Source organism: Eretmochelys imbricata, chromosome 3, assembly GCF_965152235.1.
Source record: "Eretmochelys imbricata isolate rEreImb1 chromosome 3, rEreImb1.hap1, whole genome shotgun sequence".
NCBI lineage: Eukaryota > Metazoa > Chordata > Testudines > Cheloniidae > Eretmochelys > Eretmochelys imbricata.
The window spans coordinates 21,572,031-21,596,413 of record NC_135574.1 but is presented as its reverse complement, the minus strand read 5'-3'; the positions used below and the strand labels follow the sequence as shown (position 1 = coordinate 21,596,413).

The window sequence follows — 24,383 nt, the reverse complement described above, 5'->3', positions numbered from 1 at the left end:
GCATACGAATATTTTGCATATCTGGCACATAAATACCTTGCAACGCCGTTTACAACAGTGTCATGCAAATGCCTGTTCTCACTTTTAGGTGACATTGTAAACAAGAAGCAGGCAGCATTATCTCCTGCAAATTGTAACCAAGTTTGTTTGTCTGAGTGATTTGCTGAAGCAGGACTGAGTGGACTTGTAGGCTCTAAAGTTTTACATTGTTTTGTTTTTGAGAGCAGTTATGTGACAAAAACAAAATCTACATTTGTAAATTGCAATTTCATGATAAAGAGATTGCACTATAGTATTTGTATGAGGTGAATTGAAAAATACTATTTCTTTTATCATTTTTACAGTGCAAATACTTGTAATAAAAATAATAATATAAAGTGAGCACTGTACACTTGGTATTGTGTTGAAATAGAAATTAATATATTTGAAAATGCAGAAAAACATCCAAAAATATTTAATAAATTTAAATTGGTATTCTATTGTTTAACAGTACGATTAATTGCGATTAATTTTTTGAGTTAATCATGTGAGTTAACTGCGATTAATTGACAGCCCTAATATAGAGGCAGTATGATATTTTCTGTCATATTATCTACCCCTTTCTTAATGATTCCCAATATTCTGTTAGCATTTTTGACTGCCGCTGCACATTGAGTGGACGTTTTCAGACAACTATCCACAATGACTCCAAGATCTCTCTGAGTAGTAACAGCTAATTTAGACCCCACCATTTTATATGTATAGTTGGGATTATGTTTCCGAATGTGCATTACTTTGCATTTATCAACAGTGAATTTCATTTGCCATTGCCTCCTATACATTCTGGGGCTACCCAGAGTGTGTTGCCCTGCAGGACCTTGGGGTTATGAGGTTTCAGGCCTCCAGTCCACTTGGAAGCCCTGGAGGGCAGGAAAGAGTGAATGAAGCCACAGTGCCAGAACCCAGGGGGAGGTACCTCATCCAGGTTCCCCATCACCACCACACACACTTGCTAAGAGTCCAGGAAAGCTGACCTCAGAGGAGGTCTTTTAATAAGAGCAACAAATATGCATGGTAGGGAGGAGCTGTGTTGGAGTCGACAGGGGGATTTTGTGGCAAAGCAAAAGCCTTGTGGTATGTGGAAAATTATCTAAATCAGGGGTGGGCAAACTACGGCCCGCAGGCCGTTTTAATCCGGCCCTTTTGCTCCCGCTGTGGAGCGGGGCTTGCCCTGGTCCAGCGCTCCAGCAGGGAAGCAGTGTGGGGGCCTCTCCATGTGGCTCCCGGAAGTTGCGGCATGGCCCCCCTCCGGCGCTCCAGATGAGAAGCAAGGTTGGGGGCCGCCCCACGCAGCTCCCGAAAGCAGCAGCACAGCCTCGCTCCGTCTCCTACACGTAGAAGCAGCCAGGAGGCTCCGCTCTGCACGCTGCCCCCACCCCAAGCACCACTCCCGCAACTCCCATTTGCCAGGAACTTCGGCCAATGGGAGCTGCAGGGGCGGCGCCTGCGGACGGGGCAGCGCGCAGAGCCACCTGGCTGCGGCTCCACATAGGAGCCGGAGGAGGGACATGGCCGCTGCTTCTAGGAGCTGCTTGAAGTAAGCGCCGCCCGGAGCTTGCACCTCTGAGCCTCTCCCCGTGCCCCAACCCCCTGCCCCAGCTGTGATCCCCCTCCCACACTCCAAACCCTCAATCCCAGCCCAGAGCACCATCCTACACCCCAAACTCCTCATCCCCAGCCCCACCCCAGAGCCCGCACCCCAGCCGGAGCCTTAACCCCCTCCCAACACCCCACTCCCCCACCCCAGCCTGGAGCCCCCTCCCGCACCCTGAACTCCTCATTTCTGGCCCCGCCCCAAAGCCTGCACCCCCAACCAGAGCCCTCACCCCCTCTCGCACCCCAACCCCAATTTTGTGAGCATTCATGGCACGCCATACAATTTCTATTCCCAGATGGGGCCCTCGGGTCAAAAAGTTTGCCCACCCCTGATCTAAATGGAGATAATCTGATTAGAGCCTTTTAAAGTTCCCCCGCTGCTAATATAAAGTGTGCGGCTTTGTTCATAATAATTTTTCATATTTCATTTTTAACGCTTTCAGAGAGAATGTGGAGTCTTCACAGTTTGTGCTGTTGGAAGGAGAGATTATAAATGCTCCTTTATGTTGTGACATAAACAACCCACACTTATTTTACCGTTCGTCATCTGTAATGGAGTTCTTTCACTCTGAGAGTGTTTTCTAAACCTTTCCTCATTTTTGTTGCTCTCCTCTGGACTCTCTCCAATTAGTCCATATTTTTCCTAAAGTCTGGTGCCTAAAATTGGAAACAGGACTCCAGCTGAGATCTCACCAGTACTGAGTTGAGTGGAACAATTACCTCCCATGTTTTACATACGATACTCCTGTTAATACTTCACAGAACGATATTAGCCTTTTTTTCACAACTGCATCACGTCGCTGAATCATATTCAATTTGTGATCCACTATAACCCCCAGTTCCATTTTAGCAGTACTACTACCTAGCCAGTTATTCCCCATTTTGTAGTTGGGCATTTGATTTTTTCCTTCCTTAGTGAAGTACTTGGCACTTGTCTTTATTGAATTTCATCTTGTTGAATTCAGACCAATTTGCCAATATATCAAGAACCCCCTTTTGAGTTCTAATCCTGTCCTCTAAAGAGCTAGCACCTCTCCCAGCTTGGTGTCATCTGCAAATTTCACAAGCAGACTCTCCACTTCATTATCCAAGTCATTAATGAAAATGTTGAGTACCAAACCAAGGACTGACTCCAATATGCCCCCTCCCCTCAGTCTGACAGCTAACCATTGATAACTACTCAGAGTATGGTTTTCCAGTTGTGTACCTACTTTACAGTAATTTAATCTAGACCACATTTCCCTAGTTTGCTTATTAGAATGTCACGTGCGACTGTATCAAAAGCCTTACTAAAACCAAGATACATCACGTCTACTGCTTCCCCCATCCAGTAGACCAGTAAGCCTGTCAAAGAAGGAAATTAGTTTGATTTGGCTTGACTTGTTCTTGACAAATAGCTATTAGCAAACTGGCTATTCCTTATCATCCTATTATCCTCTAGATGCTTACAAACTGATTGGTTCATAATTTGTTCCAGTATCTTTCCAGGTATCAAAGTTAAGATGACTGGTCTATAAGTCCCCAGGCCCTCTATGTTCCCCTTTTTAAAGATAAGTACTATGTTTACCCTCTCCAGTTCTCTGGGACCTCAGGTGTCCTCCATAAGGGTCACCTCACATATCCTCCACAGGGGTGACTTCTGGTGCTTTTTCAGAATCCACCGAGTACCTTCTTACTACAAGGTCCCCTACAGAAGGCTGAAGGGCTGCCTCCTTCTCCGCTGCCCCACATCTCTGGCCCACTGACGGATCGGTTGTTGCTCCTACCTCAACCCCAGGTGGCTAGAAAGAGGTCTCTGCTCCACTTTCAGAGGGGAGCAGGACTGTAAGTATGTCAGGGCTGAGGCTGACTTTATTTTTGTGTCCTGAAACCACAGAGGCATTGCCCCTGTTAAACAAATAACAAGAATAAGTGAGGGACGGAGAGCATGGGAGACAGGAACATCACAGGTCACTATGGGGGAGGGACCCATGGAACAATCAAGTCCATGATTTTATCAACATTTGCCGTAAATCAGTCATGATTTTTTTGCAAACATTTCTGTGGCAAACCACTAGCCCTGCTCAGGAGCGAGGACGAGATATTGACACATATCACCAGCCCCTGCATGAGGCATGGAGACACACTGTACAGCTAGTTGAAGACTTTTCAACAAAAAAAGGCATTTTTTGACCAGTGCCAGCGAATTGCTGAGCTGCCTGGGACACAGCATTAGGTGGGTGGGAAGTTAACTTACAGCAGTAATTTTAAATATCTTGGGGGAGCCCTTCAAACACTGGCCTCACTCTGCTCCCACTAAAGTCAACAGGGATGTTACTAATGACTTCATTTAGAACAAAGATAGGCCAACGGTGAGCGCTTTGAAAATCCTACCCTGTGTCTTTCCCTCGTCCAGTGCCTGGGATGACTTCACTATTAATGGACTATGTACAAGGGACAAAAAGCACACGTAGTGCAGTCATTCAAGCGCTCATATTCAAAAGAGATGACAGATCTTAAGGTATGTCGACACTGCAATAGAAGACCCACAGCACAGCCTGAGCCCAAATGTCTACACTACAACTTTATAGCCCTGCAGCCCGAGGCCTGCAAGTCCGAGTCAGCTGACCCAAGCTCTGAGACTCGGTACTGTGGGTTTTTTATAACCGTGCAGACATACCCTAAGAGACCCTGGCCATGTTCTGCTGCAGTGAAAACTGGCAGTTGAGAGGCTCTCTCCTGTTGGTACACTGAGAGGACCATTTACAGTCAGTCAACCAAACACCATCAAAGAGATACAGGAAAAACAACAAATAGAGTTTAGGTGGATTCAGAATGGTCAAATGGACGCCCCTCTCCCACATTAAATATCCTGACAAAATTTTCAAGAGAAACAAAAAGAAAAAACCACTAGCAGCAGATCCCACAAATCTCTACACTTGCAGAGAATGTCTAATCAGCGTCTGAACCATCTACAGCCACTTGCTTATATGCAAACCAAACTTGCAGGTGACACTCTCCAACTGCCAGTGGTTGCTAGATTCAGCTTTCAACTTACATGACCCAAAGGGAGAGAGAAAAACATACACAAGTGCAGCCCCCAACCTGTGACTCATGGTAGTATAGGAGGCCACATGGTGCAGTCTCCTCCCCCTCCTTTCCAGCTCCTTCTACAGACCTCTGGGTTCTTCAATGTATGGGAGATGTAGGGGCCTGGGAAAGTGGGTGGAAAGGAGGAGGAGGTGCCAATCTACCTACTTTTACTAGGAGCTACTGCTACACAGGAGGAGAAAGCAGCAGCTGCTCTCTGTGACCAAAGCCCCCAGTGGGACGGGAGTTATTAATCTTTTTAAATCATAATCATTTTCCATATTAACAATAATCTGACTATGACACACAATCCCTGTGGGAAAGCATCTGCAGGGAGTAGGAACCTCAAAGGGGGTTTCCCAATGGAGTCCATTTAGTTACGTACATATACCGAGGGCATTGGGTTTACTTGCTTAATGTAATAAAGTACAAAACAAGGGATCTGCTGTTCTCTTGATTTATGGAAAAGTTATGTGGATAAATCCCTTGGTGTTCACAAGAGAACAGACCCCAAGCTTCACAACAAGTCAATTTAGGGCTAAAATCTAATCTCAGATAAGTGGGCATGTACTGGCATGGTCTTGAGTACACCACCACTGGGCATACATGTGTGAGCCGTCCTCCACATAGTCTGTTAGTGGTTATTACAAGAGGGGGGAAATCAGGACATTTTGTTTGTATTCACAGTTTTAGAATACAGTCATTCTTCACTGATGCTTGTGCTTAGTACAGTATATCCTTTAATCATACTATCCTACACTAAATGTATCTGTCTGGTCTAAGGCAAGCTATTTGCAAGGGTCTTGACTTCAGGACCTCACTTAGGTTATGGTACTGACTTGATTTCAGGCTTCCTTTGCTCCATTTTTCATTTCAAGGGGCACTCGTAGATGGTTTTAGGCCTTGCGTTTGCGCTCTCTAAAATGGGTTTTCAAAAGAGCTTCACATATATATAATATGATGAGACAACTATGCCTTTTTCAAAGGTGACCTGCAGATCAATATTAAGTGTATGTTGTGTGCTGCATGCACTAAACAACAAGGGCAAAAGAGCTGTTCCCCTCATGTGGTTTTTAACCTCTCCGCCCCTTTCCTTCTCCACTGTACTTCCCACTATTTCATATCCCACCCCGTGGAGTTTCTTTTTCCAAAGTGATGCTCCGGGTTGTGATGTCACAGAGACTCCCCTATTCCCACTGGGGAACAAAGATTTGGTAGAAGACTCAGGAAAGTCCTTTTAAAAAATATTTTATACCCCACATGGATTTGGAGAGATATATATTAAGATCCCTGTCTGACCTCCTCTGTCCCTACCCCAATATGCCAGCTCCAGCAAGGTTTGCAGGAGCTGGGATGCAATGCTTGTTGATGTATCTGGAGGGGCTGATTGGAATTCTGGAACTAATGGGGTGGGATGGGGAGTAAGTTGAAGGCCACTTGTGCACTGAGTGGTCTCTGGACTCTGTTTAAATAATTCAGTGTTTCACCCTTCACTAGATCCTTACACAGATATCAGTTCCTTGAACTCTAACACAAACTTTGTCAAAAAATAAATCCTGCTGCAGTTTTGGGCACCAAACTTGAGACAACTTGGGGCTGGATTTTCAGAAGTGCCATGAGGTGCAGTGGAATGCAATGGGAGCTGAAGATAATCTGTGCTTCCAGAATCAGGCCACAAGTGTCACTAGTCCGGCATCAAAAATTGAGGTACCCAGAATCAGCGACTACTTGTGAAAGTTAAGCTGCAAAGGCTTCTGGCTTCACAGATAAATTCTCTTTGGGGCGAAAAGAAGAACTCCACTAGGTTAAGACAGCAGGATCTCATTTGTCACCTCACATCGTCCCTGTTCTATTTTGCTTCCCATCAGGTCCATAATCAGACTCCAACATTTCTATGTTTTTCAGGTTCTCTGCTAATTTCCATCCTTCATTATTTCTCTTCCTCCAATAGCTCTTCCTTATTCCTGCTATTTCTCTCCGTTCAGTTTACCTGCTCTGCGCTATATCCATAGGGCACTATCTTTCTACATCCCTACCAGGAATAAGATTTGTCTCTAGATCAAGAGCGATTCCCATGCCATTTTCCAGCTGGGTCACACACTTGATTTTCTGCTGGGCTACACCTACTCATTTACAACTGAATGTTGGCACTGCCGGCTGCTGAAGGCATTGATGCTGGCACCGTGACAATTCAGGGGGAAAAAACAGTCATAACTTAAAGAATTAGTATCTTCTCCCTCTTCTGTCATTATCACCAGCTCTGGTAATTGATCAACTGTCACTATCTTCTTCAACACCAAATCTATATAAGGGCATAATCTGCCAGTCGAAGAGCGGGCTTCAGGGTCCTCTTTCACTGTGACTGAGCAGGGAAGACTGCATAATTTGAAATGCAATAATATGACAAATGGTCAGGCTCTTTCCACTGCTTTCATGGCTAATGGAGGAATTGCACTAAATAAGGCACTTTTGTTCTAGTCATATCACCAATTTGGGTCAAGCGTTTTATGCCTAGATTAGCAGCACAGAATAAAGCAGACATGAAAAGCTGAGAATGTGTGTGTTCACTCCCAATGTGCCACCTCAGTAAATCGAGTTATGTCTTGCCACATCATGTCTTGTAAATATCAGAGTGTAAGAGGAGATGGCATATAACCTAACTTAACTGCTGCATAAATTAAGCCAGGTATTTCTGCTGTGATATGTTAGTACTAAGGCATTTTGTATAAACAATGGAGGCTGCAAAACTACCAGCTCCAAGGGATTAAGAACACACATCAGAATTTTTTCATCTCTACTAAGGACTGGTTACTAAAGTAGGATACTAAAAAGCTGGTTAGTAACTAATAACATGAGCGAAAAGGTGGTCCCGCAGCTAGGGGGCCAGAGTGGGACTCAGGAGACCCACATTCGACTCCTTGTACTGCCACACACTTCCCATGGGACCTTATTTTTTCTGAGCCTTAATTCCCGATTTATAATGAGGGAATGATCGGAGCAGCAAAACTACCTCAACAGGAGTACTGTGAGGATAAATACATTGAGAGGCACTCAGATATTCTGGTAACTGGGGCCATATTAAGTACCTTAGATAAAAGGAGGGCATGTTCATGAATGCTTCCTTCTACCTCAGAGCCTCCTGATAATCCAGATCTTGCATAGTTCTGATTAAAATATAAATGAACGTTATAAGAGACACTGTTTAAATAACGAGGAAGCCCAGTCTAGTGGCTTGAGCACAGTGTCTGAGCCATGAGCACCTAAATTCTAATCTCAGTTCTGAAACAAAGTTCATCTTTACCCTTGGACAAGCCACTCCTCTGCCTTCATTTCCACATTTGGAAAATGGAGAGCTAACCTACCCATCTACCCTCCCGGGGATTATTTGTAAAGCACCTTGAGAAAGTAAAGGTGCTACTGTTTGTCAGTGCCCATTATTCTTAAGCTTTAATAAAGATGGTGTGTTTGATTTTCAAGCTTTTAAACAAATGTCTGCCCTTGTCTTGGTTAGTATGAATGTCAATCCACTTTCAGCACAGAATGTTTTTTAAGCTTTGCCCTGGAGTTTGTGGCATTGGGATCTAAATTGCTTCCTGCTCAAGAATGCCTAGTGGATATCATTACTACAGGAACTGTTTTAGATGAATACCTCAATAGCTCCTCTGTGTCCTCTTTGAGGCTGGTGCTCAGCACATAGTCCTTGTTCTCACAGGCCGTTGGCAGCAGCAGTGAATCGCCTAGTTTAACAGTCCCACCGAGGTCTGGGTCTTCAAATAATTTCAGGTCTAAAGATTGAATCATCAGAAAGCTTTAGTCAAGCTTCAACTACATCACCACCATGACTGTTAGCAGGGGAATCAAGCTGTGTGGCTGAAAGGAAACATCCTATAGAAAATTTATTTTTATAAAAAGTCTTCCATAGCCAAAGTAAAAATTCACAAAGCGCTAGGAAATACATTCTTGATACACTGCACTAGCAGGAGCTACTGGCTCTACTCACCCATCAACATAAGCTAGACAACAACTACAGATCCATAACAACTAACAATCCAAAGTCCAACAGTGTATGCCTGTTGCAACTGCAAGCCATGTTTATTTCCACTTCTAGCTAATTTACAGCTGAAGGTCTGGCCCAACATTCTTACATCGAAACCCAAGTTTCATGCACTGCACCATTCCATTTTAAATACAAGAGCCTTATAGAAGCTTTGGGGACCATAACCTAACTGTACATAATGGAAAATGGAACATATTTACTCTCTTTGGCTGACAAGTTCTTCTTGGAACTGGAAGATGAAAAATCTTTTACTGGGCCAAATAGTCCTTCCTCAGGATCTACTTCCTCATCAAAAATGGTTAACTTGGGCTTGTCTTCCTTGGCTGCAGGAGGTGCAGGCTTCTTAGGTTTTTTAGATCTAAAAGTACAAGAAACAAGAAAGAAATTCAGCTGATATTTCTTACATTACAAGAACTATCAAGGAATTCAGCCAGAAATGGAAGCAAGATGTATATTAAAAATTACAACATGATCACATTTGGTTGCAATTTTCTCCTCCTTTTCAGGACTTTTCATTTGTCTGGGAATAGCAATGGTAGACTCCTGAATACATTTCAGCACCACTGAAATACAAGTGAGGGGAAGGGAATGGCTTGATATCCAAAGAATGGCCTGGACCCATTTGGCCACGTTGCAGACACTGGTTAAATCTGTGTGATGTTTTAGAAAAAAAACCCTGTGAGCCTCCCCAGTCAGTGGCTACTACTTTTAGTCCTGTGCACCTCACTGGTGAAGAGAAGGTAGCAGATACTTTAACACTGCAAACTCACCCCCACCAGTGGGCATACGACACTGGGGGCCTTGTCCAGGATCTGCACCACCTTTGGCTGAGGGAGAGGCAGGCCCATGAGCCCACATCCCTTTAGTCTCTGTAGCAATCTCACTCAAACATAAGGAGTACTTGTGGCACCTTAGAGACTAACAAATTTATCTGAGCATAGTCTTTTTGCGGATATAGACTAACACGGCTGCTACTTGGAAATCACGCAAACATGTAGCAGCATCCACGGCAGAGCGAGAAGCACAACAGTGACCTGCTCAGAACCTACTGACCCACTCAGAAGATGAGCAGCCATGCTCTGTATTAGCTGAAGCTTTAAGGCGGCCTTCACAGTTAGGTACCACACATTACAGCAATGCAGCCTGAGGTAAGAAAGGGGAAAATTCAAGAGAGAAGTCGGCATGTGGGGAGCCAGAGAAAAACGGGAGGCTAAGAGGAAATCTTTGGATGAGAGAATTTAATTCAAAACAAGGGGAAATGCCTATTCATTAGGGCATCAAATCATTTGCACAGAATCTCCTGATATTTGGACCCACAAGCATAACAGTCATGTCCTCGCAAGGTACCAGTGCACCCCCAAAAGGCACCTTTTGCACTAAAAGATCTGCTCTTCTTCTTTACCCAGTACAAGGTCAGGTTTCAGTCTACAGTAAAACTAATTAGCAGCATTTAAAATGCTATTGCCATCAAAAAAACAAGGCAATAATGTTGAAGAGATTACAAGTGCATTCCAGTCACGTTAAACAGGCCAGTAAAATACTCACCAGATTGCGGCCACACACAGAGGGTAAGCGGAGTCTGGCTACTTTTCATAAGAGTTTATCATCAACAAAACATAAGCCCTGGTGAATAGCATGTTCCTGTTGTTGCTTCATCTCTTAGCAACAGCAAAAGATGCACTTTAAATGACTGCACAAGATCGATAAGTAATGCTTAACCACTGAATGTTTTGGAAATGTACCATACTGACGGGAAATGACAAGGAAGCAATTGCTAAACAGCTTGCTAAACAATTTCAAATGGCAACAAATTCAGTTTGTGTTTTGGTGCTCAGATGCTACAGAGGTACAGTGGTTCAGGAGTGGGGGTCGGGGGGTTCCTGTGGTTAGGGTGTTAGCTAAAGACCTAGACTCAATACCCTGCTCAGCCTCAAACTTCCTGTGTGACCAAGGGCAAGACACTTAATCTCTCTGTGCGTCAGTTCCCTATCTGCAAAATGGAGATAATAGCACTTTCCTACCTCACAGTGGTGTTGAGGATAAATACATTAAAGACTGAGGTGCTCAGATACTACAGAGCTGGGGGCTATATAGGTACCTAAGATTGATGGACAGATCTGTTAACTTCTCTTTCCCAACTTACAAAGAGCCCATTTTTCTCCAAATACACAAGCCTTTTAATGGCATGGCCACCTAGGACATAGGTGAGTAGATAGTGGAGTTCATGTGTAAATTTCTTTCCAGTCACCTCTCTGCCTGATCCAAGGTGATCGTATGTATAGTAAAAGGTGCATAGTTCTGCAGCATGGTTTCCGTAATCCTTTCTTTCATGCCCTTCAGCCTCAGTTTTTCCCTTTATTTGACTAGATGCAACCATTCATCCATCCACTGGAGAGAGGCACGTTTTAAATTCGAACATTAAAACACGCCGAGGCAGATTTCTGGAGGTAGCTCTTCTCCATCCTGCAATTGCTTACAACATGACACAAAAGAAAAATATACCTTAAATCTCCATGTAAGTGGCATTCAAATATTGCAGCAGGAGTGAAGATGAAAAATCAGGCGCATTGCTACAGAGAGAAATGTACTTAGCCAATTGAATGTTATGTTTTCTTTTTGCTATTATTGCGCATTTGTGCTGGGATTTTCCTTTTTTAAAAGTAGATTTTAGCGCTCAGTTATTAAGTACTGGCTTAACAGCTGTGGAGAGTGAAGATCTTTGTAGCCTCAAAACAGGGTACTGCACAGTGCTTCCAAGCACTGCCCCATCAATCAATGTGTCTTACTTCTGATATGGAGAGAGCACCTCCAGGGGATAAGAGAATCATTAGGAAGCTTCCAGAAAATGATTATTTCCTCCTGGACAAATTAGATGGTACACACCTTTTCTGGGCCAGATCCTCAGCTGGTGTAAATCAGCACAGCTCCATTCACTCTGTATTTGTGCCCAAGCTGTCACTGGCATGGGAGGAATAGTTTATTGTCAAGGTTTTTTTTAAAAAAACCTTGACTCGGAAGCTGGTAAAAGCAACTCCTGCAAGGCATCAAGTCCACTAACGTCAGTGGAAGTGGAGAGCTGTTTGAGCTCCCTCAGATAACGTCAATGGAAGTTGATGGGTTTTAGCACCTTACAACCTCTGAACATGCAGTCTGGAATTCTCAAAAGAACCTAAGGGAGTTAGATGCCAAAATATCACTGGGAATTGGGCACGTAACTCCCTTAAGCTCCTTAGGAAATCCCAGCTGTAACATTCCAAGGTTGAGATTCCGAACCCCTTACCTCCAATGGAAAGCAGGTACTCGTGCAAGCTGTCCCTTTGAAAGTCAGAAGATGAGGAAGGGCTTCATGATCTGGCTCTGAGATTATTGGCATTTAAGAGCATTGTAGTGGTGGGAAATGGCAGGGGAAGGGAGTAGAGCCAGAATAACACTGTCACAGTGAATAGTGTATTAAAGAAAATGAACTGAACTGCAAAGGCTTGTTGACAATCCTCTGTTTAGTCTAGCAATCAAAACTATCCCAGTTACCCTTGGTCATTTTTAGTCTTGCCAGGATACATCACTGGACAGTTGCATGGCCCATGACTGAGAGCACAGAAAGTGACTTGCCATGTTTTCTAAACATTACCAGGCTGAACAAGAAAAGGTCATTTCTTTGTGATGGATCTGCTTCACCTTACTGCCCTTCTAAGGACACCAGCACTGTGCTGCCAAGTGATTCATGTTTACCAGCAACATGGCTTTCTTGAGACCAGAATCTAAGCCAGAAAAAATCCCCACAGTTCTGTATTTAGCTGACCGGTTCCATGCCACACACTGCAGTAGCAATAAGATTATTTTGAGGGGGAAAACATGAGTGTATAAATGTTGCACTGCTATAAATCCAGGGCTCAGTCTTATAAAAGAGTGCCGAACAAGGAGTTGCCAATACGGTGGCTCTGTCACTCATGACCCAACAAGTGAGGTCAGCTGAGGTGAACAGAGAGTGGTTAAAAGCGACATTGTACGCCGCATGTGTCATGAGGAATGAAGCAGCTGGCTGGGAGAGTAATGTTCCATGGGAACCTTCACGGGCGCCGGAATAGGGGGGCCCAGGAGGCCATAGCCCTCCCACTTTTTGAAAGTGGACGGGCCTAGTTTGGCAGGTGCTCCACGCCTCCTCTTCCCCCTGAGCGCCTCCTCCCCCCACCCAGAGCAGGAGAGTCCGCAGCTCTCCACAGCTGCCCCTGGGTCTTACCTGGTCCCGGCTCTGGCTGGGGTGGCCGCAGCCCATCCATGGTAAGAGCCGTGCAGGCAGCAATGGGGAGCTGTGCTGTGGAACTCTCACCTGCCCAGGGCAGGGGGGGCACAGGCCAGGGGCTGCTTTTGACCTCCTCATCCCAGGCAGGTGGAGGGTCCACGGCACAGCTGCCCATGCGGCTCTTACCCTGGCCAGGTTGCGGCCCACCAGCCAGAGCTGGATCCAGATAAAAGCCGTATGCGGGCAGATGTGGGGAGCTGCGGACCCTCCTGCCTTGGGTGGGGGGCCTGCAGGGCAGAGACACAGGCCCGGGGCTGCTCTCACCCCCCATCCCCGGGCAGGTGGAGGGTTCATGGCTCTCGGCCGCTCCAGCTTGCAGCTTGGCCATGGGTGGGGCCTTGGGCGGAAGAGATGGGGCGCTTGGGCCCTGCCCCCACCCCACACTTTTGGGCAGGCTCTGCCGTCCTTGGGAACATTCAGAAGCATTTCTATGTCTGGACCCCAGGGCTGCCTCAGTTATTAATTTCTCCTTCACACAGCTCATCTATCTGCATTACACTCATCACCTTGGTATCCGGTAACTGAAGGTTAGTTGAATAAGATACTGCATCTGACTGGCAGCAGGATTAATGGACACTCCTAAAAATGGCTCTTAACCAAATCATTTACATTTCTTCAGAAGTACTTAAGCCCCTATGCTCAGCCCTGTCCTATCACATATACACTTCTCCCTACACAGCAGGGCTCACAGTTCAGGCAGTAATGCTGAGCACTGTGCATATTTCTTCGCACAATGTGATGACCTCTGTGCACAAAGGCTGAGCACACCATTGCACTTTGGCTCGCTGCACTTCCTTCAGCAGCTGACAGGATCAAATGCTAATAGAGCTGGTATCAGCCATGCCACTCATTGGTCCCTGGTCCTTAGAAAACTGACACTCATTTGGAAAGAGTCCTGGAGCCCTGAAGCATGCTACAGCTTCATGGGAACGTTCTATGGGATTGAACACAAAATGTTACCTCTGCTATAAGGTGATCCCAAAAAATCCCTAAAGCTAAGATAACCTATTGAACTGAAGCTAAAGTTTCACAATAATTTCTACGTATCCTTATTAAAGTTCTGACTGATTTCACCCCTATTGAGTTCCATAAGTGTAATGCTAATTAGGCCACTGAACTTTCTCAGATCAAGCTAAGACATTTTGAAGATTATGAGCTTCAAAAAGACTCGACAATGCTAAAATTTTTTGTTGTATAAAGCCTGTACATAAAACCCATCTGTGTAAGCATTAAGGGCCAAATTTTCAATCCATTTTTGTGGGCACTATTATTTGCATCTGCAGTTTATAGAGACAAGGTGGGGTGAGGTGGTATCTTTTATTGGAGCAATTTCTGTTGGGAGAGAGACATAGACTTTGTCTACAGGTTACTATAGTATAATTTATTTTGCTCAGGGGTGTGAATAATCCACACCCCATGAGTGACATAAGATACATCAGCCTAAGCGCCAGTGTAGACAGCACTGTCAGTGCTGTAGTGTAGATGTAGCCACAACCTTTCGAGCTTACACAGAGCTCTTTTTCAGGTCTGGGAAATGTACTCAGAGGGTCACAGCTAAATAAAAGGTGGAACAGAAGTGGCCCATTAACACCTCTTCAGTCAAAGGTGAAGGGAAGGGCAGGGGGAAGGGCAGTTAGCGGGTTACAGATTGTTGTTTTAAGCCACAAATCCAGCGTGTCTATTCAGCCAATGATTTTTAATGTCTCGCAACATTATGAATTTAAGCTCTAAGGCTCGTCTTTTGAAGGTGTTGTGCAGGTTTCCTTTGAGGATAAGGACTGATAGGTCAGACAAAGAGTGAGTGCTTTGTGAAAAGTGTTCACCCAGAAGTGATACAGTGTTTTTTTTTGTCTTTTATCAATTTTTTGTGTGAGCTCATGCAAAAGTGTAGTGATCGTCTTGTTTACCCACACAGTTGTTATTGGGCCATTTAGTGAACTGGATAAGGTAAATCACATGTTGTGATAGGCACGTGTAGGACCCTTGATCCTGAAAGACATGTTGTTGGGGAAGATGTGATTGCAGGTTTTGCATCTGTTGTTCTGGCAGGGTCTGGTGACACTGACATCCTGGGACAAATACAGTTTTAGGAAGCTGGCTGACTGCTCACTGGTTAATCCTGTCATTGCCTCTGAGAAAACAAGACAGCAGGTGCTGAACTGAAAATGTCATCTGCTGCTCTCTCTCTATTCCAACAGTGTTCATTTTCCGAAGCTGTATGATAACCGACAAGACAAAAGGGTCATTCTCATCTGTCTGGGAGGAGGGGTGCCGAATGGGAAATCTAAGCCAGCCAGCTCAACCCAGCGTGACTGCTCAGCATTAAGTAACAGTGACAAGAGCTTGCTGTAGGGCAAGTTCACCTCAAAGAGTCAGCCTTTTCTTGCAGACACCAGGGCAGAAAAATCAGTTAATAGTGATGGAAATGCTTTCAGGGTCTCAAAAAGTAAGAGAAGAAGTTATAAAAGGTAGAAAAGTACCCTTGTTTTGAAACAATTTTTAGTGAGAAAATTATCAAGTAGGGAAATTTTTGTTCTCTGAGATCTTTGGACCAGGCCGCTCTTGGATTATATAGTTCCAACCAACCAACAGATGGAGACAAATCATTAAGGGCAAGTTTTACAAGAGTTCAGCTCCCATTTAGGAACCTAAACACGTGGCCAGGTTTCTTGAAGTGCTCAGCACCGAGGAGTTTCTGTTGTTCTGAATGGAAACCATTGGATGCTTAGCTCTTCTGAAAATCTGGCCGTTGGCTTTTAATGCCGCTACACTCCTATGTCATTTGAAAGGAAGACCTCCAACACACTATAGTGAAACTATTTTTGTTGATATACAATAACCAATATCTTTAACCATAAATATAAATAGTTCCATGAAAACTCTACACAGAGTTTTAATCTACACAGATTTTAATCTACACAGGCACTAATTTACATAGGGAAGGAACCTGGATTGGTTTACGAGATCTCAAAGGAAGAAAATTGCCAGGAAATATTTTCCCTTCTTTCTGGATCCCCTAGACCAGTTCAGACATTTGGAACGGGCTAAAACAAGGTTTTAAAGGTTAAAACTAACAAGATAAAATTTTCAAAATCTATCAGGATGACACATTCACAGCGTACAGTGATAATGAAATACTTTCTATTGCAACTGTAACTAGGGTTGATATTAAAACAGCAGCTGTTACAGTTAAAAATTTTCAGATCCGTAGGGCTGGATAAACTGTATCCAGGAGTTTTAAAAGAATTGGCCAAGAAGCCCTCTGAACCACTGATGTTGATATTTTAACAATGTTTTGAATTCTGGGTAAGTTCTAGAGGAATAATTTTTTAAAATGCTAATATTGTGCCAATATGTAACAAGGTTAAATGGGACAACATGGGTATCTTTATACTGGTTAGCTGGATATCAATCCTGGATAAAATCATGGAAAGGCTGATAAGGGATACAATCAGTAAAGAATTAAAAGGATGGCCCCATAATTAATACCAGTCAGCATGGTTTTATGGAAAATAAGTCATCTCAGACAAACATGATATTTTTTTTTAATGAGATTACAAATTAGGTTGATAAAGGTAATGGACATAAAGTCTGACATACTATACTGCATATGTCCAAACCTTCTTCTTGCCTTATGAGGCAGGGAGAACAAAATCTTTCGGTCTACCTTTTCTGGGCGGCAGGGGTACTGTTGTGGTCAGAGCCACCTCAGATGTAGCCTTCTTGGTGCTCCTCTGCAGCTGGTTCAAGTCCCTCCTCTGAATCAGGCAGAGCAGAGACCTGACCTTGGATTCCCCATATCCTAAATGAGTGCCTTAAACACTGAGCTCTTGGTTTTCTGGGGTCTGTCTGTCTGTCTCTATGACCAAAAATTCCACCTGGATCTGAGAAACCTTCCCGATGAAAGCTTCAACAAAACAGACCCTTTCCTGCAAAAAGTCTCATTTTCAATGAGCTGCCATTTTCTGATGAAAAGCTGTCTCATCCAAAAAATTCCCAACCAGTTCTAGGCCCAGCCCTACACAGGAGTTATTCACAAATGTTTTAATCCCAAACACAGATCCATTAATTTACATCCAACACTAACTGTTCCGAGTGTGGGCCTTTAGTCAGTAAACTCTTGAGCAAGGACCGCATCTCACATCTGTAAAGCACTGTGCACATGGCTGTATACATATCGAACCATGAAAAAAAATACATATATACACAAGAAAATAGGAGTGACTAACGTAATGAAATCCAACCAACCTTACACTTTATATATCCTCCTCTTTGAAATGTCCTGAGCAGCTTTATGATCTATGGCAATTAAGTTGATAAGGAGAGAATGTAAAACACCTCACCTAATAAATGTGTATTCACTGTGTACTGGAAAGGTTCAGAGCAGCAGACACAAAAAGAGAGAGGAAGGTTCCACAAATAAACAGTTTATAGTAATATATTAATCTAAACATAGGGCAATCGCTCTCTGACTTGGCTCTGCTCTGGCACCTCTTTAGATTTCACTTTGTACGTCACATATCGCTGCTGGAAAATGTGATTGTGGTTGGGAAAATCTGAAATTCAGAGGTCTCCACAGTGTGCATTTACGGTATCAAATTTAATGAAACCTTTAATATCAGTGAGTAGGATTACTACAGCTTCTAAAAATTAACAATGATGAATGCAAACAGCAATCATTTCTGGCATTGGTGACCCATTCCTTGAACAATGAAATGGTGAAAAACTGATCAATAACAGTTGTTTCTAGTTCAGAGTCATATTTGAATAATTTTTCAGAACCACTCAATCAAGGAATTTATTTGAATGTGAAATTAACCTGATTTTCAAAAGTGCTGATTATCTACAATTCTAAGTGAAAGCAATAGGAGTTGCAGGAATCCAACACCTCTGAACATCAAGCCCTAAATACAGGATGTTATTCTTCTGGAAGAGCAGCGCTTAATCATTTAGAAACTGCTTTGCAGGGGTTTAATTTCATGCTGCCTAATCATCCAGTGTACTTCATTTCCTGGCAGTCCACAGTGGATCCTGCTGCACATGCCAGTCAGCCTCTCCGTTACCCGCTGTGCTCATTGGCATAAGAGACAAAATTCGCACTCTGCTGCTGCCTGCTCCATCACTACTACATCCAAATGCTGAGCAGACACGAGCACAAGGGACATGGGCAGATCTCTGATGTTGTGTGTACAAAGTGAACAGAGAAACCTAGAAGAAAAGGGCCTGTTTCCTTCTATTCCCCTTCCCCTCACCCCAACCCTCACTCTAGCCTTCGAGGTTCTTGGGAAAATTATGTCTCAAGCACAGTTTCCAACTTTCACGGAGTAAATAAGCACCCCAACTTTCACAATAAGCCAAAAATCAAGCTAATCCCATTTCAAAACAAGGCCAAACAAGCCAATCCCTAAGAACCCCAACACTCTATGAGACTAGATCCCCCCAGCGTGCAGTCTGGGACTGTGGTGGGCCCGCTGTGCACCCCTGACTCTCTCCCCCCTTTGCCCCTGCTTGCCGGGAGCCGATCAAAAAAAAGGAGGCAACAAGCTACAACAAGCCAAACAAGCAACAAGCCAAAAACTAGCCAACAAGCAACTCACAAGCCAATTAAGCCAAAAACAAATGCAATTTCTGTGTTTTTTTCGTGGGTTTGGCATGTCTGGTCTCAAGATACCCACTTCTCTGAGCTTGGTATATACACAGTCCCACCACCGTCCTAAGAGAGACCTCTAGCAAAGTACAAGGGATGCTCCAATCTAAAACGTCCCCTGACATACCTGTTACACCACATCTCAGTAGCTTGTTATAAGCAAGACAAATGCTGGTTACTAAGGCAGTGGACAAATTCCAGCAACAGCTAGGTAGTGTATGTAGACACAATTACTCCATTTAAAAGGTATAATACCTTGACTAGTTGATGATATGGTCCCAGGAAGCACCTGGCTTAGGCTGGTCTTCCACTGTTTTTAGAATTAGCTTCATTTATACGTGACTCCGACACTAAGTGTTCTGGATTCTCAACCCACAAACCTTTGCATTTTGCATGTAAATAATTTCAGGACTTGGGCACATGAGGTTTGTATATGGAATCACAATAGTTGGATAAGTGGCTGCTATATGGAGTCATAGGACCCTATTTGGTGAAATTCTGATTGCTCTCTGCATCTGGCAAGATCAGGCCTTTAAATGAAGAATAATTCAACCTAAACTGCACAAAGGCACTAAGTGTGGAATGAGTGTCCACATGGAGACTTAGTCGGAATATCCACTGTGCTTTAAATTCACATCCGAGCTATTTCACACTAATTTCCCCATGAATACCTTGTGTAGACAAGTCCTAAGAATGAGAGCCAAATGCCAGTGCTCCACAATGTAACGAGCTATGTTAGTACTCCATTCTCCAGGATTGATGCTACTCGACTAGCCTCCTTGCTTCCTCTCTCCAGTTGGCCATTGCGCCCACATTTTCTCCGGGTAATGAGTGAGGCACCATCATAGCCTCCACAGAAAGGTTAGTACTGATGACAGAGTGCTGCAAACAGCACCTGTTATTACAAAGTGAATGACCTGTAAAACAGGGCCCAGTCTTCCCCAACATTAAGGATTTTAAACATGTATTTAGGTTCAGCCCTGTTCAACAAAGCACTTAAGCACATGCTTAGAGTTAAGCGTTTTGTTGAACTCAGACCTCAGCGCACAAGGCCTAAGTGCGTCTGAAGTCAGAACCCAACCTTCAACCCCCTTGACAGCACATAACACAACAGTCTCAAAAACTAGTCATTGGACTTCCAGCTCCACCGCGGACTCCTGTGAGACCCTGGACAGGTCACTATCTTGGTGACTGTTACTCACCTCTACAATAACAATAGCATGACATACCTCCCAGGTGTGCTGTGTGCTCCAGCTGCAATATGTCACTGGTGCTTTCCAAAGCAGACTAGTATTTTTAAAGTTAATTTAGCATGGTTGTAAAACATCCAAAGGACAGACCCAGAGACTGTGTCTTATTTATTCATTGAACAGATACGTCATTGGCACAGACAAACTTCCCATACTGCTCCACCAGCCTTCTCAGTGCTAACCAGAATGGACCACTTTAGGAGTAAGTGTGCTTCAGCCCCTTGTCCTCTCTTCTGCTAAGTGTGTAACCTGTTATGGTGCTTTGTAATGAATATCAGTTACTGGGCCTGGGCTAGCTTCAGACACAGTGTTAACATAATAGGCTCTACATCCCTTTCCTGATGGCTGAGAGCCATCAAGTCCCAGACAGGAGTCTCAGTTTAATGTGAAAAGATCAAAACCATGGCTTAAAAGGGCATGTATAGTAATCATCACTGCTTTTAAAAAGAAAAATGAATATCCACACTATGGTTTGTAATGAACCTCTGAAAGTCTGAATAGATTTATTGTGCTCTCTATAGATCAATTCCTACTGTACAATCAAATAATAAATCTGGATAGGAAGAAGTCACACTTTGGGAGGGGAAAAGCAAAAAAGTTCCATCTTAGCTCCAACAGAGCCCACACAGAATTTTGTTTAACACATCAGAAAGGAACAGCTGTAGGTTGTATTTTATGCTATGCCTGTTTTTCATGGCACAGTTCCTAAAACACAATTTCTAAACATATTTTCTATCGACAATAACCTCCGCAGGATCACATAATGTGCAGTAACACTTGCTATTCCAGCAGCACTTTGCAGAGACTGTAGACAGATATGCTCAGCAAGGCCTCTATGGTTCCATATGCCCCGAGAATTATTATTTTATACAACATGCGACCGAGACAGCTGTATGATTTATTACAGAATTTTCCCCTTGCTCCCACGTAGCTAACTGATGGTGTGCTATGGTCTCTCACTGCAGGTTCCCCCCTCCTTTCCTTCATTTGGGGATAAGGATTGGGGGGTGGGTGGGAAGAGATGCACCAGGGAGCATGTGTGTGTGAGAGGGAGCACAAATAGGTTTTCATGGACCCACAAGTACAAACCTCAAGCATTTGAATCCCAAATGATCTCTGCACTGGGGAGTGAGGTGGAAAGAGGCCTGCGGCTGTGTATGGGCCTGCTCAGGAAGAGCTCCTTGCTGCTGACTCAGTGTGTGAACTTGGGCAAGTAGTTTGACCTTTCAGTGCCTCAGTTTACTCACCTGAAAAACTGAGATAATGGGCCAGGTCCTCAGCTGGTGTAACTTGGTGCTCAGCCACTACAGCCAATGCAAATTCACATCAGTGGAGAATCTGCCCATTATCGCTCATCTACTGTTACTCACTGGGGACTTTTTCATTTATGTATTTATTTTTCCTTTTAGTTCCCACAAAACATCTTGAGCTATTGGGAGGTGTGATGGGGCACCTGCCGCACACTGGGTTCTAAGGAGTTAATGGAGCTCTTGGGAGGCTGCACAGGAGGCAGCCAATCAGAGAGGGGATGCGAGGAGAAGCCAATCAGGGCCGGGCTGGTCCATATAAGAACAGAGCAGTTTCAGTCACTCCCTGGAGTTTGAGGAGGGAAATGGACTGGCTGCCTTACAAGCTGAAGGCAGCAAGCACCCTGGACAGAACAGTGCTGCAGGCAGAGACCCAGGGAGCTAAAGGCAGCTCCTGGTGGGCTGTAGGCATTTGCAGGCTGAGGCCCTGAGGCAAGGGCAAAGAGGGTGCTGGGGCTGTGGGGAAGTGGCCTAAGGACATCTACTGAGCATCGGAGGGGGTGCTGCAAGCAGCAGCCATCTGCAGGGTCCCTGAGCCAGGACCTGGATTAGTGGGTGGGCCTGGGTCCCCACTCCCACTTGCTACTGAGGAGGTGGCTGGACTGAGGGACTGTGATACTGTCCCCTGGAACGGGGGGAACACAGAGTGTGGTGCAGCTGGAGGGCTGTGTCCTGAACAGGATGCTGTGGCCCTGGGAGTGATGTGGGTCCCTGGAGCAGAAGTGATGGTAGTGAGACATCACTGGAAGAGGGTGCACTGGCGTACATAGCTAATCCCCAGGACAGCCAGCAGGAGGCGCTGCAGTGGTTAGTCCCACCCTGTCACAGGAGGACATCTTGCACAGCCTACTGCTAGGCAAGCTTCCTCAACCCTAACCTCGCTTCACACATGATCAGTCCTTGTCCTCTCTCCTGAGACTGCCATAGGGGGGCTCGTCATGGCTGTGGTAGTTTTCAATGACAGTCACGTCCATCTGCTAGGATCTGGACAGAGGCTGGCTGTTCATTTTAGATATTCCGCTCAACGTGAAAAAGCATTTGGAGGTTGATCCAAAACCCACTGAAGTTAATGGAAAGATTCCCATGAACTTCTATGCCCTTCATCATCATTAACAGTCTAGATTTGATTTTGCATTTCTAGAGTGCCTTCAATTACAGGATCTCAAAGCTTTTGGTGGAGCTGAATTCAGCCTCACAAACCCACCTATGAAGTAAGTATTAATCTCTGTTTTCCTATTGGGAAACCAAGGCATACAGCTGTTAAATGACTTACCCAAGAACACCTTGTGCCAGATCCAGGAGCAGAACCTAGATTTGCCAATTCCCAGTTCTGTATTTTAAGCTCTGTACTTTTACAATGCCATTCTTCTTCCCTCGGCTGGCAGTCTGGATGGGAAAAGTTCCACAGTGTGTTACCAGACTACAGATCAATCCAATTACCACAGGAGAATCTGATCCTAGGCTACTTTAATCTGCATCAGCTAATAACTGTATAGTTATACCAGACAATTAATGGCACATCTGGAAATGTTTTATGGTTTGCTCCCAAAAATCATTTTGCAATGGCCAATTCTTTGGTCCTTTAAAATAGGGTACATATCTTTGTACCAGGTATGTTGGGACAGGAGACCACAGAACCAACATTCAGTCTGTTGGGTTGCGTGCTTAATTGTTCAGATGGACGGGGATGCAAGATTTTCCAGGGATTTAAACTGAAGGAACATTCACTCCCACAAACAGGCTTCTTTCAAAGCAAATGGGGAGGGATAGCTCAGTGGTTTGAGCATTGGTCTGCTAAATCCAGGGTTGTGAGTTCAATTCTTGAGGGGGCCATTTAGGGATCTGGGGCAAAAATTGGGGATTGGCCCTGCTTTGAGCAGGGGGTTGGACTAGATGACCTCCTGAGGTCCCTTCCAACCTTGAGATTCTATGAAATGATTCATTTAAACTCATTAAATAGAAGACAACAGGTAACTGAAATTCATCCCCTATTAGCAATTTGTTTAATCTACAAAGCAGTTCCGTAGATCTATTGATTAAACATTTCCTGTGGCTCAGTACAGACATCAGGCTAATCAATGAGGTAATGCTTTTTTTAAAATTCTAATTGAGGGCTTGAGTCAACCCATTATGCTAAAGCCCATGAGACTTAGCATGTTTAAAAGCTTCCCAATTACATCATGCTTGGCTCTCATAACAAAGCTGGAGTATAAAGGGACTTTGGATTTTGTTTAGCTGTGAAATTACCCTGCACAGCTTTTAAGAAATCTGCTGCTTTCTACATATTTACATCAGTTAGCCTAAGACTGTCCTCTATGCTTGCAAGGCTGTTTTCTGTAGCTTCTGCTTGATTTCATGTTATGCTCCACATGGCTACAGGTGACTCTCCATATTATTGTTAAATAAGAACGAACCACAGAATGGGGTAAAACAACAACAGAGAGGTTTGCCAAAAGGATTACAGAAATTATTTAACAGTCTGTTCAACCTAGTGGCAATATTATTGCAGTTTTTTTATGTTATTTGGTTCTCTGTAATTCTTCTATACACAAAGTATGTGGCAAATTTTATTGTTTTATATATTAAATTATTACAAACAAGGAATAGGATCCACTGAAGATCTCATGGCAATCTTTTCAAAAGCAGAGGTACCTACTGCAGCAAATTCCAACTTAGATACTTCTATTACATCTACCTACAATTCTCCCAGCATTTCTCTTGGATAAGGTATTCTCCACTTATTTTCCTAGGCTGCAATGTGGGGATGCTATAAAGTAGTAAACAATCACTGTGTTTTACCCCAGCGGTAGCTGCATTTTCATTCTGGATGAAGAGATCATGCTATACAGAGTGCCGTTTAAATTTGCATAGCTCTTTGTAATCCTCTGGGATGAGAAAGGTTATATAAATACAAAAATTACCATTTATAAGCACTACCGAATATATTCAGGGGTCTAAAAAGAAGGAAAATGAAGCATACTAAAAATAATTTACTTAAACTCTTTCCCAAAGGATCTTGAAGTGCTTTACAAACTTTAATTATATACATAAATTTGGAATAACTCCATCCATCTATGAAATGCACATACCACTGTGCTAAAATATGGTAACTGCTTAA

General features: G+C 44.0%; 1 protein-coding gene across 1 annotated transcript in view; it reads right to left on the bottom strand.

Moving 5' to 3' along the window:
- The window catches only part of HS1BP3 (HCLS1 binding protein 3), an 80,432-nt gene that overhangs the window by 16,487 nt on the left and 39,562 nt on the right, over positions 1 to 24,383 (bottom strand). Inside the window, exons 5-6 of the mRNA XM_077812479.1 lie at positions 8,962 to 9,119; positions 8,354 to 8,489 (exon numbers count right to left, since the gene is read on the bottom strand). Coding sequence (XP_077668605.1) covers positions 8,354 to 8,489; positions 8,962 to 9,119 — 294 coding nt within the window. The remainder of the gene's footprint in view (positions 1 to 8,353; positions 8,490 to 8,961; positions 9,120 to 24,383) is intronic.